The following is a 14,357-nucleotide window of genomic DNA, read 5'->3' as shown; positions in this document are numbered from 1 at the left end:
ACCTCGCTCAGTCTCCCATTGCAAAAGAAAGTACATTTTTTCCCCCTCACAGATTCCCCGCACACTGACACTTTTACATGTCCATATTCACACTTAAGTGACTGTAACACGACAAAGAGCCAGAGGGATTGGAGGATAAGCGCAGCAGCTCTCTGGTTGATGTATCGTACTGTTTACTGACGGCACTGCTCTGATCTCATCTCGCCTGACGTGAAAGAGACACAATAGGAGCCAGTTGTTTCAATAAAGTTATTTTTTACGAGACACGATCAGAGAAGAAGACTGTGCCAAACTCCCTCTATGTATGTATGTTATGCAAATGAGTCATGAATGATCCATTATTCATAAGAATCACACATTTTTTTGATAAGTAAACGGACAAGAAGTGAATGAGGAATTATCATTAACATTAGCAAAGGGGTTTGATTCAATGCGTGATTTGTGCTTTGGAAATCATAGATATCTATGACTGTTCATAGCCCCACCCCTGGATTACTAAATATATGGTGTGGACTGGAGCTCTATCAAAACATGCATGCACTTTGCCCTTAAATACAGTTGTTGTGATTCAGATTTCCTGCATGGTGTTCGAGATTATGTATTTATATGTACAGTATAATGTGTTTCTATGGGGGTGATAAAGGGTGCATGTGATCCACATCCTAAATGTACTGTACTCTACCTAACTCTCTCACCGTGTGTCTGTAGGGTCGCTCAGGGAAACAGGCGCAATGGCCAATGCCTCCACAGACCTGGACAACGCGGAGGCCCAACGCCAGCTCAACAACAACAACACCCGTCTGGCCGGCAGCTCGGGACACTGGGAAACTGAGGTCACCAGCTCCAAGCTGTTTGAGTGTTCCCGCATCAAGGCCTTGGCAGGTGGGTGGATAGAGATACTGGACTAGAGGAACAACAGCACCTTCACCTGTCTCAGTCACAGCTCCATCACTCACAAAAGACACAAGCTTTATAGACCTCCCTGTATACCTGATGGAGGTTCAAAGTTATAGAAGGACTTGATTCATGTTCTATCTAACAGGGGCTACTGACAAGGGGGTATGGTTGATATATCAGAGCCAGTGCTATAGTACTTGAGTCCAGGACTCGGACCGGGCCAGCGGTGACTCGGACTCGGACTCTGAGTGGACAAGTAGTGACTGGGAAATAACTCAGATGTGAGTTTTGGTCACTACATCACTGATCATAGCTCAATCCTGATGAACTACAAATGTAGGATCTTCATTTGATCACTCTTGTGTTGCAGAGCATTTTCCTGCAAAGCTTGTAGTGTATTCCAGGTTTCAAAAAAGTTTGTAATTTCAACTTTAAAATGTCAGACCCCTACAAAAATGTCCATTCAATTCCACATAATAATTCACATTTCCTGTTGCTGCAGGATTATTTTCCTGCTGTAGCAAACTGGCTCAAACTAAGATCCTACATCTGTAAGCCATGTGTTTATCTCATCTCTCCTGCAGAAGAGAGAGATGCTGTCCAGAAGAAGACCTTCACTAAGTGGGTGAACTCCCACCTGGCAAGAGTGTCCTGTCGAATCGCTGACCTCTATAACGACCTCCGGGACGGCTACATGCTCACCAGGCTGCTGGAGGTCCTGTCTGGGGAGATGCTGGTTGGTCAACCCATTCTCTGGTTCCCAACCACAGCCTACCTTTCAGTCAGCAGATGCTAGGAGAACAAGCACAAAACTATTCAACAAAGAACTCTGCATTGTAGTTATTTTTGTACCAAATATTATTCATTCACGTCTAAATGTTTCATGAATGTTGTCAGCACTGCAGCTATATGTCATGTGTAATCGTATGAGAATAGTAGTCAGCATAATGGGGTTTGCCAATTGGATGGGTGTACAGCATTTGCACGCTTTCTTTGCCATTGTGTTTTTAATGAGAATAGTATTGTCTTAATATAAAGGCATTGAGATCAAAGTCTATATACAGTGCCTTGCGAAAGTATTCGGCCCCCTTGAACTTTGCGACCTTTTGCCACATTTCAGGCTTCAAACATAAAGATATAAAACTGTATTTTTTTGTGAAGAATCAACAACAAGTGGGACACAATCATGAAGTGGAACGACATTTATTGGATATTTCAAACTTTTTTAACAAATCAAAAACTGAAAAATTGGGCGTGCAAAATTATTCAGCCCCCTTAAGTTAATACTTTGTAGCGCCACCTTTTGCTGCGATTACAGCTGTAAGTCGCTTGGGGTATGTCTCTATCAGTATTGCACATCGAGAGACTGACATTTTTTCCCATTCCTCCTTGCAAAACAGCTCGAGCTCAGTGAGGTTGGATGGAGAGCATTTGTGAACAGCCGTTTTCAGTTCTTTCCACAGATTCTCGATTGGATTCAGGTCTGGACTTTGACTTGGCCATTCTAACACCTGGATATGTTTATTTTTGAACCATTCCATTGTAGATTTTGCTTTATGTTTTGGATCATTGTCTTGTTGGAAGACAAATCTCCGTCCCAGTCTCAGGTCTTTTGCAGACTCCATCAGGTTTTCTTCCAGAATGGTCCTGTATTTGGCTCCATCCATCTTCCCATCAATTTTAACCATCTTCCCTGTCCCTGCTGAAGAAACGCAGGCCCAAACCATGATGCTGCCACCACCATGTTTGACAGTGGGGATGGTGTGTTCAGCTGTGTTGCTTTTACGCCAAACATAACATTTTGCATTGTTGCCAAAAAGTTCAATTTTGGTTTCATCTGACCAGAGCACCTTCTTCCACATGTTTGGTGTGTCTCCCAGGTGGCTTGTGGCAAACTTTAATCGACACTTTTTATGGATATCTTTAAGAAATGGCTTTCTTTTTGCCACTCTTCCATAAAGGCCAGATTTGTGCAATATACGACTGATTGTTGTCCTATGGACAGAGTCTCCCACCTCAGCTGTAGATCTCTGCAGTTCATCCAGAGTGATCATGGGCCTCTTGGCTGCATCTCTGATCATTCTTCTCCTTGTATGAGCTGAAAGTTTAGAGGGACGGCCAGGTCTTGGTAGATTTGCAGTGGTCTGATACTCCTTCCATTTCAATATTATCGCTTGCACAGTGCTCCTTGGGATGTTTAAAGCTTGGGAAATCTTTTTGTATCCAAATCCGGCTTTAAACTTCTTCACAACAGTATCTCGGACCTGCCTGGTGTGTTCCTTGTTCTTCATGATGCTCTCTGCGCTTTTAACGGACCTCTGAGACTATCACAGTGCAGGTGCATTTATACGGAGACTTGATTACACACAGGTGGATTGTATTTATCATCATTAGTCATTTAGGTCAACATTGGATCATTCAGAGATCCTCACTGAACTTCTGGAGAGAGTTTGCTGCACTGAAAGTAAAGGGGCTGAATAATTTTGCACGCCCAATCTTTCAGTTTTTGATTTGTTAAAAAAGTTTGAAATATCCAATAAATGTCATTCCACTTCATGATTGTGTCCCACTTGTTGTTGATTCTTCACAAAAAAATACAGTTTTATATCTTTATGTTTGAAGCCTGAAATGTGGCAAAAGGTCGCAAAGTTCAAGGGGGCCGAATACTTTCGCAAGGCAAATCAAATCAAATCAAATCAAATTTTATTTGTCACATACACATGGTTAGCAGATGTTAATGCGAGTGTAGCGAAATGCTTGTGCTTCTAGTTCCGACAATGCAGTAATAACAAGTAATCTAACTAACAATTCCAAAACTACTGTCTTGTACACAGTGTAAGGGGATAAAGAATATGTACATAAGGATATATGAATGAGTGATGGTACAGAGCAGCATAGGCAAGATACAGTAGATGGTATCGGGTACAGCATGTACAAATGAGATGAGTATGTAAACAAAGTGGCATAGTATAGTATAAAGTGGCTAGTGATACATGTATTACATAAGGATACCGTCGATGATATAGAGTACAGTATATACGTATGCATATGAGATGAATAATGTAGGGTAAGTAACATTTATATAAGGTAGCATTGTTTAAAGTGGCTAGTGATATATTTACATCATTTCCCATCAATTCCCATTATTAAAGTGGCTGGAGTTGAGTCAGTGTCAGTGTGTTGGCAGCAGCCACTCAGTGTTAGTGGTGGCTGTTTAACAGTCTGATGGCCTTGAGATAGAAGCTGTTTTTCAGTCTCTCGGTCCCAGCTTTGATGCACCTGTACTGACCTCGCCTTCTGGATGATAGCGGGGTGAACAGGCAGTGGCTCGGGTGGTTGATGTCCTTGATGATCTTTATGGCCTTCCTGTGACATCGGGTGGTGTAGGTGTCCTGGAGGGCAGGTAGTTTGCCCCCGGTGATGCGTTGTGCAGACCTCACTACCCTCTGGAGAGCCTTACGGTTGAGGGCGGTGCAGTTGCCATACCAGGCGGTGATACAGCCCGCCAGGATGCTCTCGATTGTGCATCTGTAGAAGTTTGTGAGTGCTTTTGGTGACAAGCCGAATTTCTTCAGCCTCCTGAGGTTGAAGAGGCGCTGCTGCGCCTTCTTCACGATGCTGTCTGTGTGAGTGGACCAATTCAGTTTGTCTGTGATGTGTATGCCGAGGAACTTAAAACTTGCTACCCTCTCCACTACTGTTCCATCGATGTGGATAGGGGGGTGTTCCCTCTGCTGTTTCCTGAAGTCCACAATCATCTCCTTAGTTTTGTTGACGTTGAGTGTGAGGTTGTTTTCCTGACACCACACTCCGAGGGCCCTCACCTCCTCCCTGTAGGCCGTCTCATCGTTGTTGGTAATCAAGCCTACCACTGTTGTGTCGTCCGCAAACTTGATGATTGAGTTGGAGGCGTGCGTGGCCACGCAGTCGTGGGTGAACAGGGAGTACAGGAGAGGGCTCAGAACGCAACCTTGTGGGGCCCCAGTGTTGAGGATCAGCGGGGAGGAGATGTTGTTGCCTACCCTCACCACCTGGGGGCGGCCCGTCAGGAAGTCCAGTACCCAGTTGCACAGGGCGGGGTCGAGACCCAGGGTCTCGAGCTTGATGACGAGCTTGGAGGGTACTATGGTGTTGAATGCCGAGCTGTAGTCGATGAACAGCATTCTCACATAGGTATTCCTCTTGTCCAGATGGGTTAGGGCAGTGTGCAGTGTGGTTGAGATTGCATCGTCTGTGGACCTATTTGGGCGGTAAGCACTGTATCCCCTGCAGATTGCTTTGACCAATCAACCATTACCCTCTCACCATTCCACTCTTGTTCCCTCTATCTCCTTACCTTGCTGTCCTCTCACCCTTCCCTCCCCCATCCCTCCCCCCTAGCCAAGGCCCACGCGGGGTCGCATGCGTATCCACTGCCTGGAGAACGTGGACAAGGCCCTGCAGTTCCTCAAGGAGCAGAGGGTCCACCTGGAGAACGTCGGCTCTCACGACATCGTCGACGGCAACCACCGTCTCACCCTTGGCCTCATCTGGACCGTCATCCTTCGCTTCCAGGTAGTGACCTGGCCCACCCGTCCTGGTGCATGGTGTTGTTTGTCTCTGTGGCTTCTGTTGTGGTTGTATTTTGAATTGAATTTTTTTTAAATGCAGCCAACTCCTGTGGGGACGTTCCTGTCCCCTGTTGGGACGTTCCTGTCCCCTGTTGGGATTGTGCTTAAGACCTGCTGCTAGCTTAACCTCTTCTGAGGTATTTTTGGCTTCCAGTTCCTGCAGGCCTCTGTGTGTCTCATGTTGGGGATGGTATGTTCTCGTGCTGTGTAGCTCTATTCCGTCTTTGTTCCCCGTGGGGTACTTTTGAACTCAGTCAGCATGTGGATGATGAAGCTTACGTGGGTGGGTGTGCATCGTTGTTTCTACAAACTCCTGTTTCCGACTGGTGCATGACACCAGAGCCAATCTGCTGCAGTTCTAATACATCTAATTTAGTTTCCAGACTCTTCCGCACAAATAGTCAGGAAGAGTCTGGTGGATCAACGCATCAAACTTGGCCTTCTTTAGCCAATTCAGAATGACTGGGAGAAACTTCCGGCGCATAGGCATTAGCTTAGTCTCCCACAACACCTTCCCTCTAACCCTCCCCATGCCTCGCAGACGTGTGATTTGCTAAAATTAAATGATGACAAGTACTTTACTCGGTAGGTCACTCCCATATAATTCTATGGGCACCCCTACTAAGGCAGTGATCTTAATCAAACTTGATTTGGCCCCTGACCCCATTTTGATATAAAAAACAAAAATGTGCGACCCCACCATGTGGGGGCTCCAAGTGGCACAATGGTCTAAGGCACTGCATCTCAGTGCAAGAGGCGTCACTGCAGTCCCTGGATTGAATCCAGTCCCTGGAATGAATGTTTGCTTTTTATAATATGGGCTATGATAGTCTATTACAAATCAGTCTGACAGTACTTTTGACAGTATTTCTGAAGGAAGTATGGTTTGAAGTGACTGAAAACCCTCAGAAAGGCATTGGGAAGTTCAGAAGATCATCAGGCAATAATTGTGTATGATCTTCTGTGTAGAAAAGAACATCCTCATTGCATTAGTGCCTGGTCTTGTCCACTCTGTTCTAATGAGTCCTGCGCGGCTTGTGGGATTAAACAGTTCAAAAGATACAGCCACATTTGTACGAAGAAAACACAAACCGCTTTGTTTACTGCAACCGCATCTAGCAGCTATCGGAGGTTACTGACGTAACCCCGGTTCTATGAACCAAGCACATTTTTTATTTTTTAAAAAATCAGTCTTTCTCTCGCGAACCCATTTTAAAATCAGGTGCGACCCCTAATTTGGGAAACGCTGCACTCACGCCGACTTTGAATCGTTGATAGCCCAGGTTTATATGCGCTGTGCACAATAGCCTGGGGATGAGGTTGTAATGCACCTTCAAACACAAGAACAAAGTCTTATCCTACTTTTTGTCACTCTTTTTCATCAGTCTTTGAGCTAAGACAGATTTAGCACTGTTGGATAAAGGTATCCACTTCTTGTGTCCCAGCGGTAAACAGAAGTAGGCCAACATTCTGTGTATATTATTGTCATGGTTTTGACACAACAGGCATGCTGGTTTCAGCACTGTCTCAATTTAAGAGAGTAAGGGCAGAAATCCGACTGATTTATACACTGGCCAAAAGACTGTATGGAGAAGCCTTGAAACATGCCGCATCATCACTGTGTGACGTTACTAGCAATGTCACTCTGGTCCTGATTGTAGTTGGATCTCAAACAAGGACATACTGTCTGACATCCGCCTCAGAGACATACGCATACAATGGGCACAAGGCCTTACAGGACGCGATACCACAGACAAGTGACAGGCATGTAAGTAGCACAAAATCGTTTGGCTTTTGTTGTCGCCTTCAGGACAGTGGTGGTCTCAGCATAAACGCATGTCTTGCGTTGTTCAAATCAGCGTCACTCTGTAAATATGATTCAGGGACGCAGGCTAGTGGTGCCAATGGAGTCAGGAGGAGAGGCTAGCATGGCATAGCTTATCGCTCTGCCTTCTAACGGGGATTACAGGTTAGCTGGGGCACTTTTGGCCGGCATCCCATTCCACTGCACCGACTGTGGAGCCAGTGAGTCGATGGCCTCTTAAATTTAGCATGCAGTGAAAGAGGAGGAGCGCGTTATTGGAAACTGATTTGTGCTTTAGGGAGCAAGGGGTGGGGCTCCGGGCAGGGCAAGATGCAGTCAGCACCTATTCTCCTCCCCCACCTTCCCCCCCCTTCTCTCTCTGCCACTCCTCCTTCCTTCTCTGTCACCGATTCTGCAACCATTTGTGGTTGTCTCATCCCTCTCTCCTCACACTCCTCTTTTAGTTTACTACGTCTCTCCTCCCTTTCTGTTTCCCTCTTTATTTCTCTCTCTTCCTTTCTCTCTCCCTCTCCTTCCACCCCTCCCCTACCCTTGGACTGTTCCAGGTGACTTTGCCCAGTCAGCAGGCAAGGCCTAGCCACTGCAGCAGGCAGCAGACACAGCGAGAGAAAGGGGGGAAAGAGAGGAAAGGAAAGGAGGAATAGAGGCCTCCAGGAGGTAAATGATCTCCAGGAGCCGATTTTAAGACTAATAAACACTTGACACCTCCATTACATTTAGTAACTTCACGATCCTTTCTTGTTGCTTCACTCAGTGTCGTTGTGTTCATGCTACCTAATTGTGACCTGCGTGATGTATTCCTCTCTGTCACGGCCAGACGGTTTGTTTCTCTCAAGCATCTTGTTTACTGTTGGATGACATGCACTGCGATCAAGGCTATTTCAAATCTGCCTGATCTGAGGTATGAGCAGATAAGGTACATTTTAGAGATGGAATGTCCTCATTGGCTCTTGTGAAAAGTCAGTTTGGTTTTAGGCAGCAGTTCATTTGAACTATAGTTGTTCATTTGAACTATAGTTGTTCAGTTGTTCTCCTTGTAATTAGTAGTGCTATCCTACCATAATTGAATCACATATAACATATTCCCTGTAGGTGGAGACTAAACCGTGTATACATGCAGTAGAGTCCTATAAGCCTCCAGTTGCATTCCAGTGTGAGTGAGCGTGTCTGCTTGTGGATGAGGTGCGATTTGTCCATTAGAAACTCTTGTTTTCGTGGCAAAACGTTTTCCGTTTAAAGTCAACGGTTTCTGTTGCAAAACGTTTTGAAACATCCCAACCGGTTAACAACAGAATCGGTGTAATGAATACACTCCTGGTGTGGCTGTTGAATGGAACCGGGTTTTGTGTTCAGTGTGTTTGAAACTGATCAACAACATGGGCGTGTTTCCTAACTGTTTTCTTCTCAACTTCATAGTAACCTGGTGATCTTACTGAACTGAGGACAGTTTTGAGACTGGTTTCCTTGACCAAGGTTGTTTGTCGTCTGGTCTCTCTCCCTGTGCGCACAGATCCAGGTGATTAAGATTGAGTGTGACGACAACAGGGAGACGCGGTCGGCAAAGGATGCCCTGCTCCTCTGGTGCCAGATGAAAACTGCTGGGTGAATGTCTTCATTTAACCAAAGGGCCAAAACTTTGTGAACAGTTTCCACTTTCCATACATGTCTTTAAGGATGCTGACAGTTGTTTTACTACTGTTGATACATGCAATGTATTTAGTTGGATAGCATATATCTATTGGACCAATAGTTGTGAGTGTGTTCTGTGTCAACTGTCCCACAGGTACTCTGAGGTCCACATCCAGAACTTCACCACCTGCTGGAGAGATGGTCTCGCCTTCAACGCTCTCATTCACCGACACAGGTCAGCATTGGCTAAGCAATCAAGTCTTTATGTTTTAAAACATGTATTTATGTGACCATATAGAAAGTGAACTAAATGACCTACGTTGCATTACTACAGGCCTGATTTGATTGAATTCCATAAGCTGATCCGGTCAAATGCCACACACAACCTCCAGCAAGCCTTCAACATAGCTGAGCAGAACCTGGGGCTCACCAAACTCCTGGACCCTGAAGGTAAGACCGCACAGAGAATTGAAACAGTTCATGGACATTTGGTAACATATATCTCAGACTTACAAACCTTCACAGACTTTCAGCGACAGTGACCATAGTTTATATTTTAAACTACTGAAATGATTTCATGTCAAGGTGTGATTATGTTATATTGTAAATGTGTGCTGTAAGTGTTTGTGTATTGCTGTCCTTCCTGTTTGACTCTGCAGATGTGAATACAGAGAACCCAGATGAGAAGTCGATAATAACCTATGTTGTGTCCTACTACCATTACTTCTCCAAGATGAAAGCCCTTCGAGTAGAGGGCAAGAGAGTGGGAAAGGTAGGAGGATGCTGACACACTTTCTCAAACTCGACACTCTAATGTATTTGTCCTCTTGCTCAGTTGTGCACCGGGGCCTCCTACTTCTCTTTCTATTCTGGTTAAAGCCAGTTTGCGCTGTTCTGTGAAGGAAGTAGTACACCGCTTTGTACGAGCTCTTCGGTTTCTTGGCAATTTTTCCCATGGAATAGCCTTCATTTCTCAGAACAAGAATAGACTGACGCGTTTCAGAAGAAAGTTATTTGTTTCTAGCCATTTTGAGCCTGTAATCGGACCCACAAATGCTGATGCTCCAGATACTCAACTAGTCTAAAGAAGGACAGTTTTATTGCTTCTGTAATCAGCACAACAACCTTTTAAAATGATAAACTTGGATTAGCTAATACAACGTGCAACTGGAACACAGGGGTGATGGTTGCTGATAATGGACCTCTGTACGCCTATGTAGATATTCCATCAAAAATCAGCTGTTTCCAGCTATTAGATGTTATTTTAATGGACAATTTCTTTGTTGTTTTCTTTAAAAAATAAGGACATTTCTAAGTGACCCCAAACTTTTGAACGGTGGTGTATGTTTTGCACACACGGGTATAAATCAAATCAAATTTTATTAGTCACATACACATGGATAGCAGATGTTAATGTGAGTGTAGTGAGATGCTTGTGGTTCTAGTTCCGACCATGCAGTAATATCTAACAAGTAATCTAACCTAACATTTTCACAACAACTACCTTATACACACAAGTGTAAAGGAATGATAAGATATATGAAGGAGCGATGGCCGAACGGCATAGGCAAGATGCAGTAGATGGTATAGAGTACAGTATATACATATATGAGATGAGTAATGTAGGGTATATAAACATTATATAAAGTGGCATTGTTTAAAGTGGCTAGTGATACATTTATTACATACATTTTTTCATTATTAAAGTGGCTAGAGATGAGTCAGTATGTTGGCAGCAGCCACTCAATGTTAGTGATGGCTGTCTGATGGCCTTGAGATAGGAGCTGTTTTTCAGTCTCTCGGTCCCCGCTTTGATGCACCTGTACTGACCTCGCCTTCTGGATGATAGCAGGGTGAACAGGCAGTGGCTTAGGTGGTTGTTGTCCTTGATGATCCTTTTGGCCTTCCTGTGACATCGGGTGGTGTAGGTGTCCAGGAGGGCAGGTAGTTTGCCCCCAGTGATGCGTTGTGCAGACCTCACTACCCTCTGGAGAACCTTACGGTTGAGGGCGGAGCAGTTGCCGTACCAGGCGGTGATACAGCTCGACAGGATGCTCTCAATTGTGCATCTGGAAAAGTTTGTTTGTTTTTGGTGACAAGCCGAATTTCTCCAGCCTCCTGAGGTTGAAGAGGCGCTGCTGCGCCTTCTTCACCACGCTGTCTGTGTGGGAGGACCATTTCAGTCTGTCCTTTCCACCTTCTCCACTACTGTCCCGTCGATGTGTTTCCTGAAGTCCACGATCACCTCCTTTGTTTTGTTGACATTGAGTGTGAGGTTATTTTCCTGACACCACACACTGAGGGCCCTCACCTCCTCCCTGTAGGCCGTCTCGTTGTTGTTGGTAATCAAGCCTACCACTGTAGAGTTGTCTGCAAACTTGATGATTGAGTTGGAGGCGTGCATGGCCACGCAGTCATTGGTGAACAAGGAGTACAGGAGAGGGCTGAGAACGCAACCTTGTGGAGCCCCAGTGTTGAAGATCAGCAGGGTGGAGATGTTGTTACCTACCCTCACCACCTGGGGGCGGCCCATCAGGAAGTCCAGGACCCAGTTGCACAGAGCGGGGTCGAGACCCAGGGTCTCTAGCTTAATGACGAGTTTGGAGGGTACTATGGTGTTTAATGCTGAGCTGTAGTCGATGAACAGCATTCTTACATAGGTATTCCTCTTGTCCATGGGTTAGGGCAGTGTGCAGTGTGATTGCGTCGTCTGTGGACCTATTGGGGCGGTAAGCAAATTGGAGTGGGTCTAGGGTGTCAGGTAGGGTGGAGGTGATATGGTCTTTGACTAGTCTCTCAAAGCACTTCATGATGACATAAGTGAGTGCTATGGGGCGATAGTCATTTAGCTCAGTTACCTTCGCTTTCTTGGGAACAGGAACAATGGTGGCCGTCTTAAAGCATGTGGGAACAGCAGACTGGGATAAGGAATGATTGAACATGTCCGTAAACACACAAGCCAGCTGGTCTGCGCATGCTCTGAGGACGCGGCTAAGGATGCCTTCTGGGCCGGCAGCCTTGGGAGGGTTAACACGTTTGAATGTTTTACTCACGTTGGCTGCAGTGAAGGAGAGCCCGCAGGTTTTGTTAGCGGTCCGTGTCAGTGGTACTGTATTGTCCTCAAAGCGAGCAAAGAAGTCGTTTAGTTTGTCTGGGAGCAAGACATCGTGGTCTGTGATAGTGCTGGTTTTCCTTTTGTTGTCCGTGATTGACTGTATACCCTGCCACATACCTCTAGTGTCTGAGCCGATATCAAATCAAATCAAATTTATTTATATAGCCCTTCGTACATCAGCTGATATCTCAAAGTGCTGTACAGAAACCCAGCCTAAAACCCCAAACAGCAAGCAATGCAGGTGTAGAAGCACGGTGGCTAGGAAAAACTCCCTAGAAAGGCCAAAACCTAGGAAGAAACCTAGAGAGGAACCAGGCTATGTGGGGTGGCCAGTCCTCTTCTGGCTGTGCCGGGTGGAGATTATAACAGAACATGGTCAAGATGTTCAAATGTTCATAAATGACCAGCATGGTCGAATAATAATAAGGCAGAACAGTTGAAACTGGAGCAGCAGCACAGTCAGGTGGACTGGGGACAGCAAGGAGTCATCATGTCAGGTATTCCTGGGGCATGGTCCTAGGGCTCAGGTCCTCCGAGAGAGAGAGAAAGAGAGAAGGAGAGAATTAGAGAACGCACACTTAGATTCACACAGGACACCGAATAGGACAGGAGAAGTACTCCAGATATAACAAACAGACCCTAGCCCCCCGACACATAAACTACTGCAGCATAAATACTGGAGGCTGAGACAGGAGGGGTCAGGAGACACTGTGGCCCCATCTGAGGACACCCCCGGACAGGGCCAAACAGGAAGGATATAACCCCACCCACTTTGCCAAAGCACAGCCCCCACACCACTAGAGGGATATCTTCAACCACCAACTTACCATCCTGAGACAAGGCTGAGTATAGCCCACAAAGACCTCCGCCACGGCACAACCAAAGGGGGGGGGGGGGGGGGGGGCGCGCGCCAACCCAGACAGGATGACCACATCAGTGAATCAACCCACTCAGGTGACGCACCCCCTACAGGGACGGCATGAGAGAGCCCCAGTAAGCCAGTGACTCAGCCCCTGTAATAGGGTTAGAGGCAGAGAATCCCAGTGGAAAGAGGGGAACCAGCCAGGCAGAGACAGCAAGGGCGGTTCGTTGCTCCAGAGCCTTTCCGTTCACCCTCCCACTCCTGGGCCAGACTACACTCAATCATATGACCCACTGAAGAGATGAGTCTTCAGTAGAGACTTAAAGGTTGAGACCGAGTCTGCGTCTCTGACATGGGTAGGCAGACCGTTCCATAAAAATTGAGCTCTATAGGAGAAAGCCCTGCCTCCAGCTGTTTGCTTAGAAATTCTAGGGACAATTAGGAGGCCTGCGTCTTGGGACCGTAGCGTACGCGTAGGTATGTACGGCAGGACCAAATCAGAGAGATAGGTAGGAGCAAGCCCATGTAATGCTTTGTAGGTTAGCAGTAAAACCTTGAAATCAGCCCTTGCTTTGACAGGAAGCCAGTGTAGAGAGGCTAGCACTGGAGTAATATGATCACATTTTTTGGTTCTAGTCAGGATTCTAGCAGCCGTATTTAGCACTAACTGAAGTTTATTTAGTGCTTTATCCGGGTAGCCGGAAAGTAGAGCATTGCAGTAGTCTAACCTAGAAGTAACAAAAGCATGGATTAATTTTTCTGCATCATTTTTGGACAGAAAGTTTCTGATTTTTGCAATGTTACGTAGATGGAAAAAAGCTGTCCTTGAAATGGTCTTGATATGTTCTTCAAAAGAGAGATCAGGGTCCAGAGTAACGCAGAGGTCCTTCACAGTTTTATTTGAGACGACTGTACAACCATTAAGATTAATTGTCAGATTCAACAGAAGATCTCTTTGTTTCTTGGGACCTAGAACAAGCATCTCTGTTTTGTCCGAGTTTAAAAGTAGAAAGTTTGCAGCCATCCACTTCCTTTAGTCTGAAACACATTCTTCTAGCAAGGGCAATTTTGGGGCTTCACCATGTTTAATTGAAATGTACAGCTGTGTGTCATCCGCATAGCAGTGAAAGTTAACATTATGTTTTCGAATAACATCCCCAAAAGGTAAAATATATAGTGAAAACAATAGTGGTCCTAAAACGGAACCTGGAGGAACACCGAAATTTACAGTTGATTTGTCAGAGGACAAACCATTCACAGAGACAAATTGATATCTTTCCGACAGATAAGATCTAAACCAGGCCAGAACTTGTCCGTGTAGACCAATTTGGGTTTCGATGGTATCAAAAGCAGCACTAAGGTCTAGGAGCACGAGGACAGATGCAGAGCCTCGGTCCGATGCCATTAAAATGTCATTTA

General features: G+C 45.6%; 1 protein-coding gene across 7 annotated transcripts in view; it reads left to right on the top strand.

Annotated features, from left to right (window-relative positions):
* LOC110503306 (spectrin beta chain, non-erythrocytic 4) overlaps nucleotides 1-14,357 on the top strand; it is a 71,397-nt gene that overhangs the window by 8,831 nt on the left and 48,209 nt on the right. For all 7 annotated transcript variants that reach the window (XR_016491303.1, XM_090218161.1, XM_036961363.2 and 4 more), the window contains exons 2-8: nucleotides 709-882; nucleotides 1,482-1,633; nucleotides 5,278-5,451; nucleotides 8,843-8,934; nucleotides 9,116-9,196; nucleotides 9,296-9,411; nucleotides 9,621-9,733. Coding sequence is in view for 6 of the 7 variants with exons in the window: in XM_090218161.1 (XP_090074287.1) it covers nucleotides 732-882; nucleotides 1,482-1,633; nucleotides 5,278-5,451; nucleotides 8,843-8,934; nucleotides 9,116-9,196; nucleotides 9,296-9,411; nucleotides 9,621-9,733 (879 nt within the window). In the remaining variant the exon portion in view is untranslated. The remainder of the gene's footprint in view (nucleotides 1-708; nucleotides 883-1,481; nucleotides 1,634-5,277; nucleotides 5,452-8,842; nucleotides 8,935-9,115; nucleotides 9,197-9,295; nucleotides 9,412-9,620; nucleotides 9,734-14,357) is intronic.

Source organism: Oncorhynchus mykiss, chromosome 24, assembly GCF_057628025.1.
Source record: "Oncorhynchus mykiss isolate SJ-2025 chromosome 24, ASM5762802v1, whole genome shotgun sequence".
Lineage (NCBI taxonomy): Eukaryota > Metazoa > Chordata > Actinopteri > Salmoniformes > Salmonidae > Oncorhynchus > Oncorhynchus mykiss.
The sequence above is the reverse complement of the archived record's forward strand: the minus strand, read 5'-3'. Positions and strand labels throughout refer to the sequence as shown.